At 43.6% G+C, this 14,857-nt stretch overlaps 1 protein-coding gene across 4 annotated transcripts in view; it reads right to left on the bottom strand.

Annotated features, from left to right (window-relative positions):
* RREB1 (ras responsive element binding protein 1) overlaps nt 1-14,857 on the bottom strand; it is a 154,637-nt gene that overhangs the window by 42,584 nt on the left and 97,196 nt on the right. For all 4 annotated transcript variants that reach the window (XM_030552348.1, XM_030552347.1, XM_030552350.1 and 1 more), the window contains one exon: nt 800-944. In XM_030552348.1, coding sequence (XP_030408208.1) covers nt 800-944 — 145 coding nt within the window. The remainder of the gene's footprint in view (nt 1-799; nt 945-14,857) is intronic.

Raw genomic sequence — 14,857 nt, 5'->3', positions numbered from 1 at the left:
CTCTGACTCAAGTGATCCAAAGAAGAGCAGTAAAATTGTTCATGTTTTCTACAGACATCTAATTACAGGAAAAAAAGAATGCACCGAAGCAAGCGATGTCTACACTGAGTTATTGCTAGCCTAAGGAAGGTATAAAGGGCCACTGTCAAGTTAAATTTGGCATCAAATATATGTTTTGTATAAACCAGCTGTTATGAAACTAAAGCCCAATAGAAATATTGTATTAAAAAATGCCAATAGCAACTTATTTTTTTGAAATAAAATGAGTATTTCCTTGCAGCGTTTGAAGCGTAAACACTGCAGCAGCTTGCTAGTATGGGAGAACCTCAATGTGAGATGGACTACAAACCAACTATAAAATTTCCAGAGAAAAAATTTAAACTGTTGTCAAGATTGAAAGTAAATATTAGTGATTTGAGCTTTAAAAGCCTTCCAAGACTGTTAGGTTTATCAGAAAAATAACACAATCCTCCAGCCATCAGACTGAGTTTCAGCCTAAATGGGTAATTTATTCTCCATCTAATTTTCATTGTCCAAACTGAAATGCAAAAAGGAAAAAAAAGCTTAAATAGTGAAATGTAAAAGAGATGTTGACATTTTTTCAATTTGAATAATTTAAGATGTTAACACAGGTAAGAACATCTGTGTTTTAAAAATATATATGATTTTAACTTAACAGTGTTTTCTGGATAGGTTCTTTCACGCACTATTAGGTAAATATCAGATGCGAAAGGTTAGGAAATCAAAATGGGGAAAATGGTGGTCAGGAAGAGATTCTGCAACATGCATTGTAAAGAACCTTTTTTGCTGGGGTTCGTTCCTCTCTGTCTGTCTCAGGCTCATGACTAAGTTTCCTCTTACAGGACAATCGTCTGCGCTTCAGAGGAGATGGGGGAGTAGTACTTGCAGTGCTGTTTGGATCCTTCTCGTGAATCTTCATGTGTCTAAGTAGAAGAGAGAGGAAGACAGTCTTTCAGCACCCAGATCAGGATTCTGAAATTCAGCATAGTTTTAATCCAAATACCATTCCAAATATTTGACTTCAAGTAATAAACACAACTCCCATAAACCCGATTGTGCTTTTCAAGCAACACATAATGTAGGGCCTGATCCTACAAATGCTTACTACCGAGTGCACAAGCAGTCTCATTAGTAACTGTCTGCAAGATGGGGCCCTTAAAATTCATTCATGCTAGATGGCAAGAACCCTTCTTTCCCACGTCAGAATGTACATCAGCTGAAAATGGAAATCACATGGCTTAAGGAAGCATTACAAACTTGTGAACATGTCCTATACATTTATGAAAATATGAAGTCCCCACAAGTTGATTTTTACAGCTTAAAATTTATAAAACAAGGTCAATCTTGTTTTATGTATCTTTCAACTCTGCTAACTGTACCAGGCATCCTTATAAACCTCCATATCACCAAAAAAAAAAAAAATTGTAATATACTCATGTTTCACAGAAACCAGCAGGAGTGGTCTGTATTTTACTGAAAAGGATTGGTTTATAAAAGCACAGATGCATTTTAAAGTTGGAAATAATCATTCACTTATAGACACTAATTTATAAAATGCAGAGTTCGGTTCCTCCAATGAAAGTTAAATCGATTTTTCAGGTTAACCAAGGCCTTTATTCTATAACACGTGGGAGGAAATGCAGGCCATTAACTCATGTCACCTTGGCCAAATCACTTAAGCAATCTGTGCCTCAGTTTCCCCATCTGTAATATGGAAATCATGGTCATCCACCTTTACGAGGTGCTGAGAGACCCTAGGATGAAAAGGAGTAAGCATCATCATATCATAGAGGATATTATAAATAAGTAAAAAGCCCACTGAACAAACCCAGGGATGTTCAGTTACAGGAAATATTGTACCACTTATAAAAGTGTTTCTTTTAACAACAAATAGTTTTGGCTTACATTGTACTAAACCTTTTATTTATGCATGAGCTTTTGGGGAAAAAATTCAAAAAGCACCTAACTGACTTAGGCGCCTAGGTCTCATTTAACATTTATAGCAACTTAGGCTGCTAAGTCACTGGGTATATTTGGAAATTTTACTCCTACTGGTTTAGTCACTGTTTCGAGACACAATACTAAAAGGCAATTGGTCCTGGTCTACACTGGTACTTAAGGCTGGAATTTTCCAATGGGATTTGGGCACCTCACTCCCTTATTGCACCATTTAACTTTATTATGCACAATTGTGTTCAATTGTGACAAAGTTTACAATCTTCTAGACAAACCTTATATCTTCCTGCAACTGGCCGGCTGAAAACACAATCAATTATTTTGAAGGCTGCCTACATGTGAATCACCTAACATTTTAAATTAATGTTACTTTTAGATGCCAGGTGCATGACATATGAAGATAACATAATGAATCAAACTGACCCTTGCTGCAACTCCATTAAAGCCAAATGGGATGAGTCTGACCCAACATATGTTTATTTCCTTTTCACAACATCTGAACCTTGAAAAAAAAACACACACACACACACACACACGGCCTTGACTATGGTCTTGCTTAGAGTGGTGTAACATCAGGAGTAACTCCATGTTTAGTCAATAGGATTACATTGATGTAAAACAGGTGCAAGATCAAAAGTGATCCTGCAAGGTGCTGACCGCTTTGAATTCCCAATGAAATCAAGGAGACAACACTCTTCACGGGATCTGTCCCCCCCAGGTCACGATTATGGCTTCTTCTTTGCACCCACACAGGGGATGTAAGGTGCTCCTTTGCTTTGCCCCCCTCCATCAGCTACAATACAGGAAAGAGGGAAGAGGAAGCAGCTACACAGGGGGGCAGAGAGTGGGCAGAACCTTGACTCTGCACAACCCCCTTCTCCACAAACTGTGCTGGCCAGCAGTCTGGGAAAGGAATCTGTACGAGGTAAGATAAATAACAGACTCCACTGGAGCATGGGGAAGTAAACCCGAGGACCCAAATTGTACCTCAGACAGCAAAGCAACTATGCGCTGCCCCTTCTTTAGGGCATGCAATTACCCCCCAACTGAGTACATAAATGTCCTATTCCTAGCTCATATTTATGGCAAATATGTGAAACAGCTTCTCCAGATTTGCACAGTCTAGTAAATTCAATTATTCTTTTCATTATTCTAGGTCAGCTTGTTAAAAAAAAAAAATGGAAACAAGAGAGTCTACAGGCAAAAGGCCTAGGTGCACTGAGGTCAGTCAGATCTCTCCCAGCCGGGTTTCTCATTTATTTATTTAGTTTTTGCCATTGCTCTAGTTCCCTGCTCCAACCAAGCCAACCCCCGAGCTTTCTACAGATGATAAATGTATAGGATAAAGAACAGTCAGTTACGTTCATACAGAAGCACAGAAGTAGAACTGAACCATTTGTTCATTATTCTATGCAATAGCTGAAGATGAGCTTGGAAAAAGCAACGGGGGGGGGAAGTGAGTATTTTAGTATTCAATTTATTGGCAAGGCTAAGGCTGGAAGAGGTATGGGTCTTTTTTTTTTTTTTAAAGGTAGACTTGCCTATTAACTGGAAAACTAAAAGTGAGATACAGATATTTGTATTACTCACACACATATATTAGGCCAGCATATTTAACGTTTTGGCAGCATGACTGACGCATAGCTAACATTATTTGGCTTGTGCGTTTTCAAAGAGTCGGTATAAGCAAGAAATTAAACACACAAACACACCCCACCACACCACCCAGGAAAAATTCTATACTATAAAAGAAAATATGAGAAACCCCGGCTTAAAGATTCTATTCTATCTCTGATACATGTGCATAGTTCCCACTAGTAGCTACACATGCAAAATATTCCTTAGGGCCAGATTCTCTTCATGTTATTTTCACACCTGTTTAGCTTCAATGGAACAATTTTTGGTTTACAGGAGTGCAAGTGAGAGGAAAATCAGTTCCAATAGCAAAAAATGTTATGGTCTGTTCTTGTTTTAATTCTGCACGTTTGAAGCGAAACAGTCCTAAACTACTGAGCCATAAACAGGAAGACACCCCGACTGCACCTTTGACTTTTACTGCACAGGTCAAACGTCAGAGACCCTGATAGCTCTCTGGGTGGAATCATTTAAAAAAAAAAACAAAGAAGCAGGTTCCAAGTTCTTAAATAAATTCACAATCTGCCCCTACAGTACAAGGAGCACATTTATTCTTTGACAGGTTAAACTGGTTTCACTGCATTGAATCGAGGGTGGAGAGAAAGAGGATTACTAGAACAACCACCCAAGATAAGCAGGAAGAGAAAGCAGACCAGTACAAAGGACAGATGCAATCTTCATCATCTCCTTTACCTTGCAGCAGGGTAACATAGTTCAGTCCGCCTTCAGAAAACACGATCAACTGACTTATGCTGAACAGTAACAGATGTCAGATTGCACCCACCATCTTTTATTTTATTTATTTTTAAAATATAGTCCCTGCACTGTGCCACATCTGCACCCTTGAGGGCTATGGTGGCATAACTACTTGCAGGGAAGATGCAGACTACAGTGACGGAAGGAGTTTTTTCATTGCTGTAGAAACACCGTGTCCCCAAGCAAGAGGAGCTAAGTCAATGGAAGGTTTCTTCTGTTGCTCTAGCTGCGCCTACACCAGGAGTTAGGTCAGCACAGCTACCGCACTGGAGTGTGGATTTTTCACAACCTTGAGTGCCTAAGCTATGTTGACTTAAATTTCAGTGTAGACCAGGCCTAAAAAGTTTCTTAACTCTGAAAACAGACTAATATTTATCTTGCTGTATCCTTCTTTAAAAGTGTACGAAGCAGCTCTAAATTGGCCTCTTTTACGGATAGATATTGCAGCAAAAACTGAGGGCTAGACATAGATACTGGAACTAGGGGTGCTGGGGTACTACCGCACCCCCTGGCTTGAAGTGGGTTCAGTCATATACAGGATTTACAGTTTGGTTCAATGGTTCTCAGCATCCCCACTATACAAATTGTTCCAGTGCCCCTGGGGCCAGATTCTCAGCTGGGGGTATTGCTTTATTGATGTCAATGGAGCTAAGTGAATTTATACCAACCGTGGATCTGGCCCAGACATGTACAAGAGAAATATGGTACTTCACATAGGCACTCTCAAAATTATAGTTTAGGTAGCTAGCCTGAGTATGTGTATGCACACACATACACTAGGGAGTTGCATACGGTGAAACAAGAGGGTGTAAGTAGGCCTAATGGGATGAAATTAAGGAAGTGAAAATTTAAACAGACTAGCAGGAAAAAACTTCCAAGCACTGAGAGTTATCAGTCTATGAAATAATCTACTATGGGAAGTGATGGAAGCCTCATTACTTGGCATTTTTAAAACGAGACCAGACAAAACACCAGAAGAGGTACTTGTAGGAAATAATCCTGCACGGGAAGGGGAATGGACTTGATGATCTTAAAAGGTCTGTTTCATCTCTAACTTGAAAGCTTTAAGAAATGCTATGCAAAAAATGCAGATATCTTGCTCCACCAAGTTTTTTCAGCAAGTTTGTGTGCAAGAATTCCCCTCCCTTTTCCCTCCCAAAATTCCACAGGTGAGTCAAGAATATCTGAGATAATGCCACAATCTTATTAGTCAACCCTCTAGCAACATAGGTGTTTTTCAACCATTTTAGTGCATTTTACCCCCTACTCTCTATTGGTGTCAGCTTCTTCTCCCCCAGGCTCGGTCCCTTCCCCTGCATCCCCCATTTTCAGGCAACTGAACTCTGGTGATCACATGGTTAACATTCAGACCAAGACGATGTGGCACAAAAAAGCTGCTTTTCGTTCTCTATCTTCAGCTCTACTTTGATCCAAAATATATGGTTTCAGGAGAGTAACATGTGAGTAATCCAGCACTGCTACTATTGAGGAAAGAGTGAAAAAAGTGAATCTCTCTAGTTTTGCTATGTGTTGTTGTTGCCGTCATTTTTTTCTGTACTGGGATGACACTGGCTGAGTATGTCACAGAGGCAACTCCTGAGAAAAGCTTGCACCAGTGGTTTCTACAGGTCATGATCTGACCTCCAGAAAGGGTACTGCCTAAAGTTTCAGGGAGAAGTGTAGAAAATGCAGAGGTTGTGTGTGTTCAAAAGATAAGCTCTCTGAAGATTTGAATACCCCCACAAGATCCAGGAACATTCTCTGAAGAGGATTGGGGGTGTGATGGAATAAAAAGGTATTGACTGGAGCCGTGGCAGTGTTTTAGTCTTGCCAGTGTAGACTAGCCCTTAGTGGGGATGTGAGACTCCCCAAGGCCATGGAGAAGGCAGCTTAAATTTCTGTTGCCATGCAGAAAAGACCTAGTGCAGGTCTGGCAGGGTTTGGCACCTGGCATCTTGGATGTAACTGAACTCAAGGCTGTGGGTCAAAGCCCAAGAAAAAAAATTAATAAAAGTCCACATCCTGCAAACAAAAGGGGAAGGAGAATCCCATCCCCTCAAAAGCACAAACTGTGCAAAATAACAAAATGATGTAATAAAATCTACGAAATAAAGAATAAATCAGCGAGGGGTTTAGCAAGCTGGATGGCTAGCTAAATGGACACCACAATGCTCCGTCTCAAGCTGCAAATGGCTGAGATGGAACTGCAGTGATGATGGGTCCACCCCTCCTGATATACCCTTGTGTCTAGGGTACAGCTGTGGACCCGCGGACACAGCTGACAAATATCACTAGTCAAGAACGCACAGGTGCGCACACATCCTCAGGAGGAGCACCCATACGGACACTGCTTGAAGAAGAACAGCAAATCCACAGGAAAGCCAGGAGGCACTCTCAGTGAGAGATGGTTGAGAAAGTTCCAGGCTCAAAAATCCTGATTAATTGATGAGTACACAGTTAGCAAGTGCATAGACAAGACACCCTGTCCCTCACTGCTCTGGAAACAATGAAGGAAAGTAAAACTGACCATTACCAATTCAGAATGTTTGTTTGTCAGTATCATATCCACACTTCACAGTCCACACATTATTCTATATCACTTCTCTATAGCTTTCTTCTCTTTACCACTTTATGTGCCACACATCCACAGCACTGCGAGAGGCCTTTTCTTCCCTCATTTGATTTCTGAATGCCGGACCACAACCTGACCTCAAAAAGAAATGGATGGTACCCATATATCTGACATCTATCTGAAAACAAACAAGTGTAAAACCGCAGTATATTACTGCAGTATATATAGCCATCTAAATATTCTGGTAAGCAGTTAGAGTGAGAATAAAATCAGCTATGTTGAAAATGGCTTCTTTCATAAGCTACCACCTAGATCATAGGAATTCTTCTTCAAAGCAAAACACTCTTCAACATCTATGTTAATAAATTTACCAAAACAAAATCAAAACCACATACTTTCAATATACTACAACAGAGGAAATATTTACAATATTTACAATTTCAAAATACAACTATATAAAAAAGGGCCAGTTTCACCCTGATTTCAATCCTGCACAACCACCTTAAACTCCAATGACGTGCTAAGGATTTAAGACAGGCCAGATTTTGGCCCATTGTTCTCTTTTTGTCCTTCCATGGGATGGAAAGTGGCTCAAGAGCACCCGAGTGCCAACTTTAATTTCATTCATATCAAAAACAGGACCTATTTTGATACATTTCCAGCTCAAAACGTCTGTGCCATTATTATTATTTCATTCTGCTTGGCAGTTCTAACTTTATCCAAGTGTCCTAAAAAATAGAAACGACAAAAACATTTCATTGTATGGATTCATTTCTGTCATTTGAAGCAAGAGGGGGAAAAACCCAAACAAATACAAAATGGGTTTGTGCAGCAGTGTTTTCAGGAGCCATCAGTCAATCCAAAGACTGTTAGGCCTCCCCCAAAGCCTGGTTGTGAAGATGACTAGAGCTTCACTTCAAAGTACAGTAACACTATATACTGGAGTTAAACCCCCAGTTGTTTGTTTGTCAAAACACGTTAAGTCATCAATCCGTATTGACAATTTATGTTCAGTCCTAATAATTACAAGCAGCCACTACTTAGAGTCTAATTCATTCGACACTGTCAGCTGTAATTGCTGGGATCAGAAAGATGTAGCTAATTCTGAAATGAAACATGACTGGTATTTGGAAGGGTTTTTGTTTTGTTTTTCCTAACAGCTTATCAACGACAACAGTTGCTATTCAGATCCTCCCAAAACACTTAGTAAACTGAGAGACATTCTGATGCCAAAACCCTAACCACCTTGTGAAAACTCTACTAACACCAATGAGAAATTTCAATGCTGAGATTTTTGCTTTTATTTGAAGTATTCACACAGTGCTGAATGATTAATGGCTAGGATCGGCAACGAGCAACTAACAGTGAGAGAACTCTGCGTGGCTATGGCGAAGCTAATAAGAAACCTAACACAATACACTGGAGCAAAGTGACCTCAGCTGAAGAGTTGAGTGTGGCAAACAGGTCAGAGAAGAGTTATGTTAGAAGCACTTGCTCGCTCTCTGTTCAGAGCAGTTAACCACAGCTATAAACACATAGGGTATTTCATTTATGTTTGATGTTTGTTTTTTTAAAAACACGGGGCTGTTAGTTTACTTTGAAGTACAACCCCCTGACTGATCCTGCACTGATCTCTGTCCAGGGGGAGCCCTTCACCCACATAAAGCACTGCTGAATTTAACAGGTCTCCAGGCAAGTGCCAGAGTCCTCCAGCATGGAGCTCATTGCAGGATTGGGGCCTAACAGGCTAGGGAAAACCTTAGTTTAAACACCACTTAAACACACTGGCAAGACTGCCAGGCCAAAGAAATGCTCATCAGGATGTGTCTAGTTCCAGATTCTCCAAATGGTTTAAAGGCCACTGCTGAAAGAGTCCTGTGCAGGGCAGTGGTAAATCTAAGGCTAAAGTCTATTCTTTGGTGTCTTTTTGTTCTACGTTTGTACAGAACCTAACACAATGAGCTCCTTCTTCACGACTAGGGCCTCTGGATAGTACAAACAAACAACAATTGATAATTATCTATTGTATTCTATCTAGATTCTTACACTGCACTCATGGCTGTAGTATTTGAGTGACTTCCAAAGTGCATTAAGCAGTATGGCTAACATCTGTCATGGGTTTGTTCTCTCATCCTCTCCTGAGGGGGAGGTTTGTGTGCAGCTGAATGTTTTATTTTGCATTGCATGTGCATGCAAAACACACACACACACAGCTATCCGTGTGTTAGAAAAGGCAAGGCCAAAGAAATGCGCCTTGCACCTAAAGCAGGAGGTGGGGAGGTGTGTGATGGTCCTTAGTTCCTGGGGGAGTTCATTCCACAGTCTTGGGCCAGCCCCCAAGAGAGCCCTAACAGAGCAAAGCAAAAGCAAAAACAAAGAAACCCCACACCACCATTTTAAATATCATTGTTATGATAATTTTTCTAATGGTTTAGAACTATCAAATCTATTTGAAAGCTCAATGTGTGCAAACACTGCTCATGATTAATTTCCAGTTCTGGTAAATAAATTCCTTGATGGAGATACCAGTAAGCCTGTGAATTGTAGTCAATGCCATACAATATAAAACTTTCTGAAGTCTGCCAATATACATTATAGCTAGAGTGTAAGATACACAGCCACACACACCCTTATATTTTAGTAGTTTTACCCAAGAGAAGAATATTTTGTTTTGTCAGAAATAAAAAAAATAGCAGAAATGTGAGTGAGAGAGAGAGAGAGAGATATAGAGAGACCTACAAAACTAAAAAGGGGGAAAGTACTATTTCCGTAAAGCAGACCTGTATATGTTGTATTAATAAATATCTAAACAACTAACTTGCTATACTGAAGTCAGCAAGTTCAACCAGGTTTAGTTTAGATAGATACAAATGCATTCCCATCTTTGCTTGACAATATCCCTGCTTTCCACCAAAAGTGTTGTCATAACACCTCAGCGGAGGAAAAAAAAAAAAGAAAAGAAAAGAAAAAAGGAGGCAGCTATTCCAAAACTACATGCCTGATGTTGCTGCACCAGTGAAGTGATTCAATAGTGGCAGCCTGCCCTGTATATGCTTTTAAAGCCAGTTTTCCCAGAAGGGGAAGAGGTTCATTTGCAATTGTAATCACACAATGCACAAGCAGGGAGAGAGAATGAAAGAGAGAGAGAGAGATGGTGGAAATTCAGTGCCCCACCTAACTGGCTTAGAGGCACCTTGCAGTAATTCAGGTTGCGCCACATTAACAATGACAAATGACATATGGTGACTGTAGATGAAAAACTCTGCTTACTGAAGGGCAGAGTTAAACACATGACACTCTTTAACAGGGCCCTCTGAATCTGCAAGCTTTGTAAGAAATACCTGTTTGTGCTGTGTTTATTAGGCACATATGCATATAAGCCTAGCCACTGACCAGCACATCTGGATGTTTCTATTCAATGTCTTAAGACATTCCCATTAAAAGTAGATTTAAGGAGAGAGCACATAAAACAGTTTTAATTTCAGCACAAATACAGAGCACTGCATGTGAAAAAAAAAAAGAGTTTTATCCCTCTTAAAAATAAACTGTGGTGAAGAAATCTGAGGGATATTTTTATTCATTAAAAAAACCCAACATGATGAGCAACTATGTCCAGAATCAGACACAGCCTATTCTAGGGGTAGGCAACCTATGGCACGGGTGCTGAAGGTGGCACACAAGCTGATTTTCAGTGGCACTCACACTGCCCGGGTCCTGGCCACCGGTCGGGGGGCTCTGCATTTTAATTTAATTTTAAGTGAAGCTTCTTGAACATTTTAAGTGTCTTATTTACTTTACATACAACAATAGTTTAGTTATATATTATAGACTTGCAGAAAGAGACCTTCTAAAAATGTTAAAATGTATGACTGGCACGCAAAACCTTAAATTCGAGTGAATAAATGAAGACTCGGCACACCATTTTTGAATGGTTGCCGACCCCTGGCCTACTCCATTCAGTGCCCTCTAGCATTTTGCCACTGAGTATTGCTAATCGCAAACAGCACAGAACAACTTGTTACATCGTATGGCACAGAAAAGAAACACAGAACACATGAACAAGGAAGGTGCTTTACAAACGGAATAAAATGTAAAAAAAATCCCAAGGAAATTCACTGTATTACAAAACCACATTCTAGACAAAACAAGATCTCTGCACTATCATGTCAGTGGTACAAATCAATGACTGCTGAGGAGGAGGAGAAACAAATCAACTCCTCAAACCTTTGCCCCCCAACACAGCAGACCACATCCTAATAGAGGAATTTCTTTAGACCACCCGCCCTCCCACTCCTGACTCTGTGGCCCACCTATTTCTCCCATGTGTGATCCCATAGCATCCTTGTGGTAACCACAATTGCCTGTGTGGGAGAGTACTGTTAAGAACATATTTACTGAATTTCTTAGCTATCTTCTAATAAAATTAGCAGCTGGAAACAGGAGGGCCAGCACCACAAAACTAGCCTGCTCTCTATGGTCCACCAGACACTGCACTGTGAAACACCAACCACAGTTTGGGAATTTCTCCTCTAGGGATATGAACTTCGATGCAGGCAATGCAGGTGTAGACTACTGATATGTGTCATCAGTAAGGTTGTGTGTCTGTCATGGATTCTGTGACCTCCATGACTTCTGGAGAGGCCACTGCTGGGGCAGTCTCATGCCACTGCACCCCCCACCCAGCAGCAGCAGTAATTTGGGTGTAGGAGGGGGCTCAGGGCTGGGGATTGAGGTGTGGGACAATACTTACCTCAGAGGGGCTCCCCGGAAGCAGCCAGCATGTCCCTGCAGCTCCTAAGCGGAGGGGGCAGTTGGCTCTGTGCGCTGTCCCTGCCTGTAGGCACCGCTCCTGCAGCTCCTATTGGCTGCGGTTCCCAGCCAATGGGAGCTGTGGAGCCAGCGCCAGTGGTGGGGGGCCAGGGCAGCGCATGGAGCCTCCTGGCCTTCCAACCCTTTGAAAGGAGCTGCGGAGACATGCCAGCTGGTTCTGGGGAGCTGCGCGGAGCTGGGTAGGGAGCCTGCCAGCCCCGCAAACCCTCTCCCCCCAGCACCCATGCTTCCCCCTCGGGCTCTCCCCTCCCCAGAGCACCCCCAGTCCAAGTTTTAGTTAGGGGTATATAGTACAAGTCATGGACAGATCACGGGAGGTGAATTTTTGTTTACTGCCCATGACTTGTCCATGACTTTTACTAAAGATATTCATGACTAAAACATAGCCTTACTCATCAGTTTCAATTTTGCCACTGAAGAGGTGTCACCTGCCAAAATAATGCAAGTACCTATATTTCAAAACAGCAGGGAGGGCTGCCTGTCTTCCTCTTCCTGGGACAGCTTTCTCAAGTCTACACATACTGAAGAGTTTGGTCAGAGGAGTCACTGGACATAGACCTGAGCCAGAGCTCAATGCAATCAATGAGAGAGTCTTCAATGGGCTGTGGATAAGGCCCTACGAGAGCTTACCCTCTCAGCTTGGACTGGCAAGAATAACCAGTAGATCCCCTAATGGAAGACAAAGCAGTATTTGTATACCAAGTACAACCCACCTACTTAATATATAATGGCACTGTCAGTTTACATAAAAAGGCATCTTCTCCATACTGAAAGCCAGCCACCTATGTATTAGGTGTAACACGCAGACAAGTAGCATAATGGGAAAATGAGCATGCCAGGATCAGACTGCTGCTGTTTCACAAATCCAAATGCTGAGGTTTTTTGTCTCCAGTCGTCTGTTTTTAAGAAACAATTTATTGCTAATGAATGGCTTTTTTTTTTTTAAATAAAGAAAGAAGCAGCTGACAATGACTGTCTATATTCTGAGGTTTGCTAGTTCCAGCATGCTAAACCAGAACAGGTTGGGCAGCTTACATATTAGGGGATAAGAGGGGGAGTTAAAGCTAGACATGCGTTAAGGCAGAACTACAGCCAGTACAAAACATAGTTTAAGGCCTTGTCTACACTACAGAGTTGCAGCGCTGGTGAGGGGGTTACAGCGCTGCAACTTAGGATGTGTACACACTTGCACAGCACGGCCAGCGCTGCAACTCCCTGTTTGCAGCGCTGGCCGTACACCCGGTCGAGCCTCGGGTGTAGAGGATCCAGCACTGGATCACCAGCGCTGGTCAGCAAGTGTAGACACTCACCAGCGTTTTTATTGACCTCCGTGGCATAAGCAGGTATCCCAGCATACCTTAGACGCCTCTCTGGTAATCATGCAAACAACACTGCCCTGGGCTCACCTGACCCCTCCTTTAAATGCCCCGGGAATTTTAAAAATCCCCTTCCTGTTTGCTCAGCCAGGTGTGGAGTGCAATTAATCAATCAATCACTCAGCGACCATGCCTCCACGCACCAAACGAGCCCCAGCATGGACCAATGCAGAGCTGCAGGACCTCATTAGTGTTTGGGGAGAGGAGACTGTGCAAGCACAGCTGCGCTCCAGAAGGAGAAATTATGATACCTATGGGCAGATATCGCAGTCCTTGATGAGAAGGGGTCATGAACGGGACGCGTTGCAGTGCAGGGTCAAAATAAAAGAGCTGAGGAGTGCTTACTGCAAAGCTCGTGAGGGAAATCGCCGCTCAGGAGCTGCCCCCACGACCTGCCGTTTTTACCAGGAGCTGGATGCCATACTTGGGTGTGACCCCACTGCCAATCCTAGGAGCATGATGGAGAGTTCAGAGCAGGGAGAAGTGGGGGAGGTTGTAGAGGACTGCGACAGTGAGGCTACTGGCGTGGAGGGAGACACCCCGGAGTCCCAGTACACATGCAGCCAGGAGCTCTTCTCAAGCCAGGAGGAGGCTAGCCAGTCGCAGCAGCTGGAAGTTGATGGTGAGGAAGAAGCTGAGGATCGTGCTCGGGGTAAGTAGATTTTTATGTTTTGGGAGAGGAGGGTTTTGGTTATGGCTGCCTGCATGCATGCCTAAACGTGGAATAGCCCATTGATTTGCTCTATCACGTCTCTGTAATCTGCCTCGGTAATCTCTTGAAATGTTGCTGCAAGAGCGTTTGCAATTTGCTTTCTCAAGTTGATCGGGAGAGCCACCGTGGTCCCTGTCCCGGTCAGGCTAACTCGTCCGATCCACTGTGCTGCGAGGGGTGGGGGGACCATGGCTGCACACAGGCAAGCTGCATAGGGGTCAGGGCGGTATCCACATTCCTGTAGAAGACCCTCCCTCTCTTCCCAGGTAACACGCAGCAGTGATATGTCTGGCAGTAGGAAACCCTGTTGAGAGTTTAGGGATAATTGAGTGCAGGGTGCCAGGTTCGCATTTCCCCAGCCCATGGCGCTCTGTTTTTAACCCCCCCCCTTCCCAGCACGTAGGCAGCCACGCGGTGCGCTCCAGTGTTCCCCACCCACCCTCCCAGCATGTAAGCATCCACGCGGTGTGCTCCGGTGTAAGGCACCCCCCCTCCAAGCAGGCATCCAGCACCGTTGTGTGCTCCTGTGTTCCCCACCCCCCCTCCAAGCAGGCATCCAGCACCGTTGTGTGCTCCTGTGTTCCCCACCCCCCCTCCAAGCAGGCATCCAGCACCGTTGTGTGCTCCTGTGTTTCCCACCCCCCCTCCAAGGAGGCATCCAGCACTGCGGTGTGCTCCGGTGTAAGGCACCCCCCCTCCAAGCAAGCATCCAGCACCGCGGTGTGCTCCGGTGTAAGGCACCCCCCCTCCAAGCAGGCATCCAGCACCGTGGTGTGCTCCTGTGTTCCCCACCCCCACCTCCAAGCAGGCATCCAGCACCGCGGTGTGCTCCTGTGTTCCCCACCCCCCCTCCAAGCAGGCATCCAGCACCGCGGTGTGCTCCTGTGTTCCCCAACCACCCTCCAAGCAGGCATCCAGCACCGCGGTGCTCCGCCCCCCCCCCCCCCCAGCAGGACGACGTGAACGCGGACCAAAGAACACCCCCCCCCCCCCCCAGCA

Source organism: Gopherus evgoodei, chromosome 2 (genome assembly GCF_007399415.2).
Source record: "Gopherus evgoodei ecotype Sinaloan lineage chromosome 2, rGopEvg1_v1.p, whole genome shotgun sequence".
NCBI lineage: Eukaryota > Metazoa > Chordata > Testudines > Testudinidae > Gopherus > Gopherus evgoodei.
Note: the sequence above shows the minus strand (reverse complement) of the source record. Positions and strands in the feature narration are given on the sequence as shown.